Source organism: Myodes glareolus, chromosome 9 (assembly GCF_982192425.1).
Source record: "Myodes glareolus chromosome 9, mMyoGla1.1, whole genome shotgun sequence".
Taxonomy (NCBI): Eukaryota; Metazoa; Chordata; class Mammalia; order Rodentia; family Cricetidae; genus Myodes; species Myodes glareolus.
In genome coordinates this window covers 62,546,828-62,560,173 of record NC_142034.1, presented here as the reverse complement: position 1 = coordinate 62,560,173, position 13,346 = coordinate 62,546,828, and the positions used below count along the sequence as shown (strand labels likewise).

At 53.2% G+C, this 13,346-nt stretch overlaps 1 protein-coding gene across 1 annotated transcript in view; it reads right to left on the bottom strand.

Moving 5' to 3' along the window:
- Positions 1-10,711, bottom strand: part of Slc5a10 (solute carrier family 5 member 10) — a 49,736-nt gene extending 39,025 nt beyond the window's left edge. The window contains exons 1-5 of the mRNA XM_048448178.3: positions 10,474-10,711; positions 6,144-6,215; positions 5,661-5,765; positions 5,293-5,352; positions 4,764-4,868 (exon numbers count right to left, since the gene is read on the bottom strand). Coding sequence (XP_048304135.3) covers positions 4,764-4,868; positions 5,293-5,352; positions 5,661-5,765; positions 6,144-6,215; positions 10,474-10,587 — 456 coding nt within the window. The 5' untranslated portion in view covers positions 10,588-10,711. The remainder of the gene's footprint in view (positions 1-4,763; positions 4,869-5,292; positions 5,353-5,660; positions 5,766-6,143; positions 6,216-10,473) is intronic.
- Between the last annotated feature and the right edge of the window lie 2,635 nt (positions 10,712-13,346).

The following is a 13,346-nucleotide window of genomic DNA, read 5'->3' as shown; positions in this document are numbered from 1 at the left end:
CTTCCTGCATTTGAGAGGTCTCCCCATCTGGTAACTCTAATCTGGTGTTTTCAGGTGACTGCTGAAGCTTTCATTTGGACTCCTGGCTTTGGGTGTGTGTGTCGAGGGGAGCAGACTGGTCTGGGCAAAGACAGTGGAGAGATCAGCCTTCAGCTCGAGGGCAAGTGCTACATCTTGGAGGAGAAAGACCCTGCTTCGTGTTGCTGAAGAGGCTGAGGCTCAGGGAGCGGGGAGACTTCTCAAAGCCAGCTCCCTGCTAGGTCTCTGCACCTGGCATTGCCAGCTGAGGCTTGACCAGGAGTAAGAGGGGGGCTAGGAGACCTCAGGGGAGCCAGCTATTCCAGGACTCCCCTTCCTGGCTGTTACCCAACGCTCCCTTCCAGCACTGCGCTACTTCTAGGCTTTTAGCTTCCTGGACCTGGGACTGTCTGCTCTCTGCTTCTCCGTCTTCTAGGCTCCCCATCTGACCCACAACTCAACCACAGTGTCCTCCCTGCCTTCCACCAGAGCAGCGGAACAGGGTTGGGAGGCCGACGGCACAGAGCTGTGGGGTAAAGCCCTGCTCATTATCCATCCAGCAAGAGCTCCACAGTCCCAAGAGACTGCACTGGCGGGGCCTGCCTGAACACCCGCTGCCCAGCCTAGGCTTCCACCTCGGACCAATAGATGCGAACTGCTGAGGGGACCTGGGTCTGTCCTAGGTGGCCCAGTCTTGTACCTTTTGAGCAGGTCACCTCCTCCTGGGTCATCATGGTCCTTAGCTGTTAAGTAGGGCATCAGGTGTGGAACAAACTTACTTGTTTCCAGCCGCACTCAGCCTTCCATCCCTACAACCCACTAGCCTGGCATTAAAGGTGCAGAAGATGGGGACCCTCTCTGGGACTTCCGGTCTTTTGTGCTGCCTTTTATTGGTGATATGGGGGAAGCCACAGAGTCTCACCTAACTCTCCAAAGACATGGATATGGAGGACAAGAGAGTGGAGAAACTTGTCTGTCATGGCAAAACCCAAAGACACTGCCCAAAGACAGCACTGGGCACCCTCATCCTAAAGGAAGGACAACCCTCAGGCCTGAGACAAGCTAGGCCTCCGCTGAGGCTGCTTCTGCTGCTGCTGCTGCAGTGGGTTCTGACTGGCCCATACTCACCTGATCACAGGCCTCTCCTCCTCCCTCTTCCTCAGCAACACCACCACTCCAGTCGAGCTCTCCATGTGAGCTCTTTGCCTGCCCTTGTACCCAGCTGGTTCTCCAAGCCCTGTTGTCCCAGCAAGCCTGGCAAGCCTTGATAATGGATACATGTTTGTATGCCAGACACCATCCTGAGTGTCACATAATCCACGACTCCCATAATGCTCACAAGCCCCTAACAGACAGTTGCCAACATGGGACAACAGTTGCCTTGCTTAAGGTCACATGGTCCCAGGAAGAAGATGAGACCATCTTTTTCAGCTGCAGGACTCTGGGCCTTCAAGCTTCTGGGGTTCCCCAAGGAGATCCATGCTGTCTCACAGCTCACCCTGAACTCAGTGGACGGGGATGGAGACACCTGTAAGGGACAGCGCCGCTGGGCTCGCAGCTCTGAGCTGAAGCGTTGGTGTTCCCAAAGGAGCCCACTCCATCTCCGTCTGATGGGAATGGGCCCTTCCTGTTGTGACATAGGAGCTGATGGAGACCGGGTCTGCGCCCTCTGCCTGCTGTCCTTCCCCCTTTCTCTCATGTTCATTCCTCTGAGGAGCTGCACAGAATTCCTGGGACCCCTCCAGTGGTCACTCATGTTCCCGATCTAGGGCCTTGCGCATTTTGTGGGGGCTGTCTCAGGTGGGAGTAAGGTGGCTCAGAAGAGGACCTGCTTGTCTTTGCCACACTCCGGCTCTCGCCACCCCTGCCACGGAGGACTCTTTCCAAATGCCCATCCCATTTTCCTTTCATGCCCCTTGACAGTCCTGCAGCCTTGCCTGTCCTTGTCTTATGCAAGGAGGATAACAGAGTGCCCATAACAGCTAGGCAGGGGGCTAGGCTTCCAGGCTCTGGCCCTTCCTTTCTTCCTTCCTCCCTCCCTCCCTCCCTCCCTCCCTCCCTCCCTCCCTCCCTCCCTCCCTTTCTTCTTTCTTCCTTCCTTCTTTCCTTCCTTCCTTTCTTTTTTCCCCTTTATTTTTTTTTCTTTTGAGACAGGGTTTCTCTGTGTAGACCCAGCTGTCCAGGAACTCACTCTATAAACCAGGCTGGTCTCAAACTCACAAAGCTCTGTCTGCTTCTGCCTCCTGAGTGCTGAGATTAAATGCATGCGCCACCACTGCCTGGTGAGGATATACTCTCTCTTGGTTGATTTATTGAGACAGGGTCTTACTCTGTAACCCAGGCTTGCCTTGACTTCATAGCAATCCTCCTGCCTCAGCCTCTCAGATGATAGGATGACAGGGATGAGTCACTACCCTCAGCTATGACTTTCTAAGTCAGTTAATTCATAATCCCAGAAAATGTTGCAGGTATGAAGAAAGAGAGAAAATAAAGGGGTTAGACCTGCAGAGACTGGGGTAAAAGAGGAGAGATTTGCGAGTTCAGAGAGGCAAAGGCTCAGCACGCATCCCCAGGGAAGAGCGTGTGGTGGAGGACCATAGCGAGGACAGAGGACCTGAGACAGAAACTCAGAAGCTTGCCTGGTGTTTGTGCAAGTGCATGGAGGCCAATATGGCTGACATGCAGTGTGCGGCTCTAGCGGGGAGGGAGAGATGATGTGGTGTGATGGATCACCTTGTGAGCCATGATGGATCACCTTGTGAGCCATGGTTAGCCTTTATTGAGGGGCATGTGGTGTCATGCTTCACTCCCCTGTTTTCCAGAGCCCCACAGTGATGGAACTGCACTAGGACTCTTGGCTCCGAGCACCAGCTGTGATTTTCCACACCGGCCATGATAGATCTTCTGCCTGCTGGTGCTCCTGTCTGAACAATAGCAGCGGGAGGGCCCTGTGACCTCTGCCTGGACAAGCTGTACAGACAGGCAGGGCGTTCCTGGGCTCTGTGTCTGGGCCTACTGTGGCCCACGCACTTCAAATAGCTCCATACTTGAAGCCAAGACCCAGGGCGGGCCCAGCCTCTCCCAAACGAAGCGCAGCAATTAGTGCCTCCTCCCGCTTCCCCTCAGCCTCAGCAGGCCGCCCGGCCTGGTGCTGAGGCAAGGCCTTGACGTGACTGCTCCCCATTTACAGCTGGTAACTCGGAGTCACCCACAAGGCAGAGTCTGAAGCCACATCCTGGCTGTTGTGGTTCTGACAGAAACCTGGAGTTTAGCTGACCTTGGCCCAGTCACCACAACCTTGAAGGACTCACAAGCTGCTGAGCTTGTCTCTGAGGCCCCTCCCGTGCTTCCTTCTGCCCTCTGAAGTCCTGCCCAGTGGTCCACTTGGAGTCTCCCAGTGTGAGGCCTTTGATGGGGAAGGAAGCACCCAAGATTTGGTCCATTTCCCTTTTCCTTCTCCCCCAGCTCAGCTGAGTGATTCTGCAGAGCTGGCCTGGCAGTAGCTGTGGATAACCAGCCAGTTCTGGGGCTCTTTGACCTCCCACAGCCTAAGGCCACAATCTCCTGTCCCTCCAGAGCAGTCTGTCTGTCCCAGAGCCAGAAGTTACACTTGACTATTTCTATGAATGTTAGAGTATGCCTGCCAGTGTTCCTCAGACCCCACCACTTGTCATGGCCAGCCCAGCTTCTCCTCAGTCTCCTACCCCAAAGACGTTCTTAGCGATGGCCCCCATCTCTTTCCCTGGCATCCTCCCGACTGTCACATCTCTTCCTTACTGGAGCCCCAGGATTGCCTGTCTTGTGTTTCCTTCCATCCCCCGCCCACACACAGTACAGTGGGCCCTGGGCAGGCCAGGATCAGGCCTTCTGCCTGACTTCTAGGAGGTGGGTTTTGGGAGAAGGGAGGTGGGGGTGAGAGGAAGAGTGGGAGAGGGGCAGTCAAACTCAAGGCCAGCTCCCTCCAGATTGCCAAGGAATCCCCAGAGAGAGAGATGTGGCAGGACGTTGCTGAGGCCATGGGAAATAGCATCCACCTCTCCTGATCCTGAGAACTGGCTGTGCTGCCCCCACAGGTGATGGCAGACTAGGCTGGGCCAGCTCCTCTCAGGAGCCTGCAGCTGCTGGAGCAAGGCAATCCTGAGGAATTGTAATGGGCCTACCACAAAACCACTGACCTTCCTTCCAACCTCAAGTTCCCTATCTGTAAAACCAGGTGCTTGCCCCAGACAGGCCCTGAGTTCCTCCTTTTCTGTGTTGCTGAAAATAGGGTTCCTGCTTTCGCTATTTCCAGGGCGAGGTCCTAAGAGAAGACTTAGAACCTGGAACTGGCAGGAACCATAAGGCCTTTGGCTCCCTCTAGTGGTAAATCCTGACTCAGTCCCCTAGGTTTCTTTGTATAACAGCTCTGGCTGTCCTTGATCTCACTCTGTAGACCAAGCAGGCCTCGAACTCACAGAGATCCACCTGCCTCTGCCTCCCAAGTGCTCGGATTAAAGGTGTGCACCACCACCGGCCAGTTCCTGGCTCACTTTGAATAGCTCAGATCTCATCCCCCACCCTCCCCTAACTGGGCATCAGGAGCAGTTGTCCCAGTCTTGGGAGATGCTGCCTCTCCCTGGCCCTCGGTTTCCCTAGCTGGGGCACCTACCAGTTGCCAGAGAAGCTAGTCTCTCAGGCTCCTCCCATGCACCGTGCGTCCCTAGACCCTGGATGTTCCTACGCAGAAGTAGGCTGGGGCAGCTCACCGATATCTTGGTGAAGACGGACAGCAGCAGGGACAGGACAGATAGGTACATGCGTATGCGTTGGCCACCGAAGCGCTTCTGGATGTACTCAGGCAAGGTGACAATCTGGGTAGGCAGAAGGGATGAGGGCTAAGTGTTCTCATACAACATGAGTATTGGGGAGGACCAGCTCCATCCCGGGGTTCAACCGCCCCAGGCCAAGTCCTGCACCTAGAAAGCACAGAAGCTTCGGGAAAGGGAATTGCTGACTCAGCGAATGCAGGACTGAGGCTGGGGACAGGAGGGTCTCAGATAATGCAGACGGGTCTACGTACTACCAAGGGGCTGCCTGGAGCAGCAGCCTCGATAGGCAGCGTGCTGGCCATGGTGGGCCAGTTGCGTGTGACTGTAAGGGCCAAAGGGACCAGCTGTAATTGCTCGACAGAAATGTCAGTAAACCTAGCCCTGTGGCATGATGTTTCAGAGGTCCTGCCTGCCCCTGCTAGCTTGGTGAGGGTCCAGCCTCTGCCAAGGCCCCAGGAAGACTCACCTCTGAAGATATGTAGATAGGTACAAACACCCATGCAAGCGCCAAAAGCACATAGGTGGCCTGTGGGAACACAGACAGGAAAGGACTGTGGGCACAGCTCCTGAAAGCCCTGCCCTAGCATACAGTCAGACGAGGCAGAGCCTAGTGGTGCTGAGACTACCCTAGCCCTTCTTTGCTGTAAGAAGCTGGCACTTCTCCCTTCTATGGGCCTCTCTGGACAGTGGGGTCACCCTGGAATGCTGTGCCCCACAGTCTGGCAGACCCTGGCTGATCCACATTGCTAGGAGCCATCATATCCAGGGGCCAGTCAATGTGACCGTCCTCTGCCCTGACCCTCCCACAGGAGGTGCCCATCCTCTGAGGCTCACATTCCATTCGAAACCAGCCACAGCCAGGCCACCAGCAGCACCTGAGCCTGCCAGTCCAATGAAGAGGCCAGAGCCCTCACTGCTTGCAAAGAGCGAGGCTCCGATCTGCAGAAGGAAGAAAAGTGATCACTGTGAGCCCATGACCTCAGCCCCACCTGACCCAGAAATACCTCCTCCAACCTGGCAGTCCAAGGGGGAAAGGAGGGCACTCCCTCTTCACACATGAAGAACCCAACCAGGCTTAGAGGTGCAAGTTGGGGCACCCACAGGCTAAGAAATAGAGCTTTCAGACTCCAAAGTCCTTTACAGAACTTCGAGCAGTTTGTCCCTACACAGCCAACTTGGGGGTCTCCTCCAGCCCAGGCCTATCCCATTGAGCTGGCCTTAAACAAGGACCATGAAGGAGGCACGGGAAGTGACCGCGGGGATGCAGATGCTGGTTGAATGCAGGCCTGCCTGTGGACAAAGGAGAGATGAACTCACCGGCCACCAAGTCATGTCCCGGCCTGCCAGGAAGTAGCCACTCACTGTGTTCCTGCCGGCTCGACATGCAGACTGCAAGAACAGTAAAGGGAAGGAACTGCAACAAACTGCAACAAACGTAGGATGCTGCTGCCTCCGGCCGAACACCGAGCAGCTCCTCCACACTCTGAGCAGAGCAATGCTATGTGACCCGCAGAGAAGTGAGAACATGTCTACACAGAGGCACATAGAATGTTCTTGGTAGCATTAGTCAAAATAGCCCCAAGTGGAAACAACTCAAAGTCCATATCTAAACAAAATGAGGCGTGTCCGCACAGTGGAATATTATTCAGCCAGCAAAAGAGGCACAATTATTGTATTCCTGGTTTATTTTCTATTTCAAATTTGGGCTGTGATTCCTCTCCTAAGACAGAATGATTATTCCTATTGGTCAAGCAGGAGGGGATGGTGTTACAGACAGGCTAAAAAGGCAAGGAACACTCTAAGCAGCCTGTCAGCTCCAAAGTGACTGTCCTTGGGAGGCAGAGAATGGAGGCAGGGCAGAAAAACAAAGGCGTGGGGACCTCGGCTTACTTTCGGTTTCTGCTGCAGAGGACACTGTGTTTATTATTCCGATTGAAGCTTGCCTGGGCAGGCAGTCCTGCTGTCTTGGAGGGTCTGTCCGGGGAGCAGCTGCTTTCACACCGAGGAGGTCAAACTGTAGTGTGACTGGTTCCATCTTTTTTTTTTTTTTAAGCATTTCTATTTGTATTTTACATGCATGGGTGTTTCGCCTGCATGTATGTCTGTGCACCATGTGCATACCTGGCGCCTTCAGCAGTCAGAAGACGGTGTACGATCTTCTGGAACAGATGCTCGTGAAGCACCATGTGGCTGGGAATTGAACGCTGGTCCCCTGGAGGAGCATCAAGTGCTCCTAGCCACTGAACCATCTCTCCAGCCCTGTGACTCCAGGGCCTGGCCTGCTGGGAACTACTGTTCTCTAAAACAATGGTCTTTGTCACTTGGTTACTTAACAGCTCCCCCGTCATCAAACCTACAGCATCAGAATTACATGCAGTTATCACCACTTGGAACTTCTGGTCTAAACTCACTGTCCAGACCTGCTGCCGAAGCTTCAGCGTCACACGTATCTCGTTTGTATTATTGTGTGTGTGTGTGTGTGTGTGTGTGTGCACGCATGTGCCATGGCACATGTATGAAGGTCAGAGGATAACCTTTGACGTCAATCCTCATCTCCCACTTTGTTTAAGACAGGGTCTCTTGCCGTGCAGCATTGCATAACCACCTAGCTGTCCTGTGAGCTTCTGGGATTCTCCTGCTCGCCTCCCATCTCCTTGCCATAGAAGCATTGGTCTCACAGGTGTGTGTTTAAATGCGTCCTGGGGTTTTGAACCCAGACGTTTCTGCTCACATAGCACCTGCTTCACCACCGGGCTATCTCCCCAGCCTGACGTGTTTACTCATCTCAAGTGACGCTCAGTGCACAGCTACACGCAAGTGCCGGAAGCTTTTAGAAAGGACAGAGACCACAAGTGTGACTCTCAGAACAGCACCAAGATGCGTGCCCTTTAGCCAGGACTGGACTTCCTGAACCAAATCCAAGAGGCTGCTAGGGAATCTGTTCCCTGTAGCTAGTGCTGGACTTCTTCACCCAGGCCTCTGAGCCTCCATAGTCCTTGGCCCACAAGCCTAAGCACAGAGACTGTGGGCACCCATTGTGGATTTCTCTCTGCGTGGATGGCAGGCAGCGAGCCCATTGTGATGCCAGGAATGGTGAGCTTGGAGGAGGGGCTGGCTGCGCTAGGACGCTGCTGAGGGCTAAAGGTGCTGAGGTTGCCTGTGCAGGGCGAGCTGAAGGCCGTGCTGTGCGCTTTGATCTGGTCAGAAAGAGGCTGATTTCTTTGCTGTTCCCCAGCTCACTGGAGTCACACCAGCTCTCTCCTTCAGGAGCCTTTCCTGGGAGCTACAGTCTTCCCCCCACCGCAGAGTTTAATCATTTCTAGCTTTTGATTTGGAGGGAAAGAACGGCAACTCTTCGGTTCACTTGGACACTTACGGGCAATGGCAGGTTACTAATTAGCCTCATTTGGGCACCGTGACTGGGGACATAGGGAGGCCTGAGGGGAGGAGAGACACCAGGAACATCAGGCAGAGGAACAACAGGGGTATAAGCTCCCTGTCGTATATGGATGTGGCACGCCCAGATGGTTACCTTGGTAATATCAAAGGTTACAGATCAACTTGGAACGTATAATGCTGATAAGGAAGTTGTGCCAATTAGCACACTGCAACCGGGAGACTTAGAGCATGCAGTTGGAAAAATGGCACCAGAGATATGCGTAGTGTGGGGATGTTAAAACATCACCTTGTAAAACACACATGTACAAGCACACGCATGTGCATGTGTGCGTGTGCACACACACGCACCATGGGGCTGGAGAGATGGTTCAGAGGTTAAGAGCACACACACACACCGTGGGGCTGGAGAGATGGTTCAGTGTTTAGGAGCACACACACATACATACACACACACACACACACACATATCGTGGGCTGGAGAGATGGTTCAGTGGTTAAGAGCATTGAGTGCTCTTCCTGAAGAGCAGCAGCCACATGGTTGGTCACAACCATCTGTAACTCCAGTTCCAGAGAATCTGATTCTCTTCTGGCCTCCATGGGCACCAACCAGACACACACATGGTGCACAGACATACATGCAAGCAAAATACCCATATGCATAAAATTAAATTAAATTAAAATTAAACAAGACCAAACCAAAGCAGGACCCGAGAAGTACAAACATGAGCAGAACTGGGTAAGAGAAGAACCCTGCTCTGTTGATAGCCATTTGCCGTTTATTTGATATAACTGATTATGTTAGTGCTGTCTCTACCACCACCACCATCACCACCACCATCACCACCATCATCATCACCATCATCACCATCACCACCACCACCACCATCACCACCATCATCATCACCATCATCACCACCACCACCACCACCGTCACCGTCACCACCACCACCACCGTCACCGTCACCACCACCACTGTCAACGTCACCACCACCACCACCACCATCACCACCGTCACCACCGTCACCATCACCACCACCACCGTCACCACCACCACCACCACCACCGTCGCCATCACTGTCACCACCACCACCACCACCACCGTCACCGTCACCATCACCACCACCACCACCACCACCACCATCACCACCACAACCACCACCACCATCACCACTGCACTGGTTGGTTTTTGTCAACTACACATATCTGGGAAGAGAGACTCTTAATTGAGGAAATGCAACCATAAGACTGACCTGTAGGCGAGTCTGTGGAGTATATATACCACCATAACCATTATCACCGTCACCATCATTATTATCATGACCATTACCACCATTATTATCATCATCACCATTTCCACTACCAATACCACCATAACCATCACCACCACCACCATTACCATTATCGTCACCATTACCACCACCATTGTTATCACTACCATCACCACCATTATTATCCTCACCATTACCACCTTTAAAACCTCCCATTGCTATCACTACCATTGCTGCCCTCAACACTGTCCAGCGTCGCTAACCGCTGGAGCCCTGCTGGCACTGCCTATAGCTCCAATGGTGTCTTCCCAGGCCTCACTGGTAGCTCTCACCCTGTAGAGCAGGCACTGTCACCAGCCTACAATACTGAGTGAACATGACCAGTCTCCCATCCCCAGGCTCTTATCTCGGGCCAGGAGTCATAGAAGGAAAGAAAGGATAATGATTCTCCTCTGGAGAACCTCAGGGCTCCTAGGCCGAGGTGAGGAATTGCCCTAACCATGGTGCAGGGAGCTGGGGCACAGCTGACTTGTTACACTCCCTCCCATTTATGAGTGCCTTGAAGATTGGTACCGAGATGACACCAGGCACATCCCATGCCCACTCTGTGGACCACTGGGTAAATCTAAAACTCATTGCTTTGACTTCTTATCCGCTCACAAGCTCGGCCTTCCAGGGGGCTGGAGTGGGGATGGGGCACAGGAAAGAGCCTGGCATCTACACAGCAGTGTTGGTGGATCTGTCGCTGGGTCGAATCATCTGCCTGTCACATCGTGGGGGGAATCTAAGCTCAGGAGCTTCCAGGCCCCGGACACCCTCCCGCCTCTGGCTTCTGCCCCGAGACTTTGGGCATAGCTAGCGACTCACCACAATTCTAGTGCCCAGGCAGCAAGCCACCAAAGAAAACCCGTGCAGACACCCAGGGACATGCTGGCCCCAGTTCTACGGCGAGAGCCCAGTGGGCCACTGCAGGTTCTTACCCATATGCCCACGGCCAAATTCAAGGCAAAATAAACAGCAATCACAATGATGTCCGTGACACTCAGTAGGGTCCCTGGAGCATGGAGGTCTCCGGTGGAGTTGTCAGCTGCCATCCTGCAGCAAATACCACTCTGAGCTCAGGGACTGAGGAGAAGCAAGGTCACGAAGGGCTTTCTGAGCAGAATTAATTGATCATTAAACCAAGCGAGAAAGTGGCATCTCCAGCCCACGATGTGGCCGCATGCAGAGGGACTGGGTGCAGATATAACCCTCTTTGCCCCCCAGCGGCAAGTGAAGCCCAGAGGGCAGAAACTGGGGTGATCTGGGTCAAGTGAGGGCAGGGGAAGGAACTTCTTAAACTCCGAGTGGGTTGAGAGAGAATGAAAGTGGAACGGCTCAGAAGGAAATGCCAGTGCCCCAGTTTGGCTTTACGTAGACTTAATTTATGTAGGAAGCATGGAGCAGGGGGTGGCTGCTGGCCTCTGGGGACATCTCCCCAAGGGACAGATTATATCCCTGGCGTCAGTAGTCTGAACTGAACTCAAGATGGTGGCTCCTGACAATGCCAGGCCCTAAGTCCTGTCGCCATTATTTCTCCTGTTTTTCTAGCAAGCAAGACAGGCCTGACCTGTCCACTTGGCCACTCATTCACCCACCACTCCGGCCTGGGCCAATAGCTGTCAAATACCAAGGACCCCTTCCCGTTCTGTAGTTGCTCCCATGTCATTATGAAAGCCACCATGCAATGTAGGTGATATCCCAGTCTAGCCAAGGAAACAGAACTGAAAGTTGCCTGTCCCCATCATTCAAGGGGCAGAGCTAGGTTCTCCTGCAGACTGAGACATGGGTCTCTGTATCGTGGCAGTGGTGGCTCTAGGTTCACTGTGACTCCAGCAAGACCTCCACCCGTTCACCAGTGCCATCAGGGCTCAGCAGGTTACAATCGCCTCACGCTTCGCTCAGCAGCCTGGCTCGTGTTCTGTGAAGTGTTTGGAGTTTAACTGTACCCTTCCAGAAGTGTTAATGAGTAGGTGACCGCCACTGGGAACACACTGGCCTACATACAATCCCACCCAGCCTGCTACTTGGCAACCCTGAGCAGAGACTAAAGGTTAACTCTTCTGTGCAGGACAAGACCAAGACAGGAAAGCGAACACAGGCTTCAGCAGGCTTAAACGGCTCTGTCCTCAGTACGCTTGCCTGCAAGTGATTGTCCACAGTGTCTGAGAACCAAATACTCACTCGTACCTGTGCTGGTATCTTGTTTGTACTCTAACAAATAAAGCTTGCCTGGAGATCAGAGGGTGGAGCTAGCCACTAGTTAACCGTAGAGGTCTGGAGGTTTCTATAGGCAGACTGGAAGTATATGGCTGGGTGGAGAGAGGAATATAAGGCGGGAGGAGACAGTAGGTCAGCCCTTCTTCAGCTGAGGACTCAGCAAGGTGAGAGTTGGCTGTGACTGCCTCTTTTTCCTCTCTAATCTTTCAGCATTTACCCCAATATCTGACTCCGAGTTGTTATTATTAAGACCAATTAGAACTTGTACAACCTGTAGCAGTCTGAAGATGCGCTGGGTGACATCAAGGTTTATTGAGTGTGGTGGTTTGAATGAGAATGGCCCCTGTGTCAGGTGGTGGTGGCTAATGCCTTTAATCCCAGCACTAGGTGGATCTCTGTGAGCTGAAGGCCAGTTTGGTCTACAGAGTGAGTTCCAGGACAGCCAGGGCTACACAGAGAAACCCTGTCTCAAAAAACAAACAAAAAGAATGCCCCCCCCCATAAGTTCATATATCTGAATGTTAGTCACTAGGGGGTGGCACTATCTGAAAGGCACGATGAGGAGGTGTGGCCTTGTTGGAGGAAGTGTGTCACTTGGGGTGAGCTTTGAGGTTTCAAAAGCCCACGCCAGGCCCAGTCTTTCTCCCTCTGTTTGAGGATCAGAATGAAGCTCTCAGCTACTAACTACTGAGTGTCCTGCTTGCCACCCTGCCCCCTGCCGTGATAGTAACGGAAAGAGCTGGAAGCCCTGTACTAACGAGTCCCATGTGCTCTGAACAGCTGGTAAGCGAAGTGCAGGGTCGGGCCGTGCGACATCTATGGATGTATTGTTTATTCCCGCTACCAACTGCCCTCTCTATCGACAGGAGACAGTCACACAGTGACCAATGCAAGACCAAACACAACAGCAGAACTCTGGAAATGCCCTCCACAGCCTCCCAGACAAGGAGATGTGGGCATAATGGGGCCTCCAGCCTGGGGCTACCACATTGGGGGTGGGAGAGGCCAGGTGGCTGGCTTCATGCAGTAGAATGGAAGACAGTGGCTCTGGATGTTAAAAATTAAATGGCAGAGGTAGATGACAAGGACAGACAGACAATAGACAGAGGCTTGGGTTTAGGGTGAACACTGAGGTGGGTTATCTTTTGTGGGAAGAGATTTATTAGTGTTATTAACATCACAATAACACAGGCCAATGATAGCTGCGTGGCAGGCGCTCTGAGGAGACTTCAGGCTCACAAGGCAGAGTACACGTCTCAAGAAGGGGACGTTTCATGTAGTCAGGCTGTTTCTGATTCCCTTGTGGGTGGCAGAGGAGGGGAAGAGAGAGGCACTGGATTGCCAAGAAGTGACTCTGTAAGTGGAAAATGAGGAGGGGGCACACCTGTCTAGGAGTGTTATTTATGCTAGTGTGGGGCATGGGCTGCAACCTGTAGCCCTCCTGAGGTCTGTAAAGTCCCCCAGTATGTGAGACCGGGCTCCTGTTATTCTCCTGAAATCAGAGCACCTGAGGGGTCTGCTAGGGAGTCACAGACAGGCTCTGGAGAGGCCTGACATTTCCAGAACAAAGAGACTACTGCAGGTGAGCTTTTCC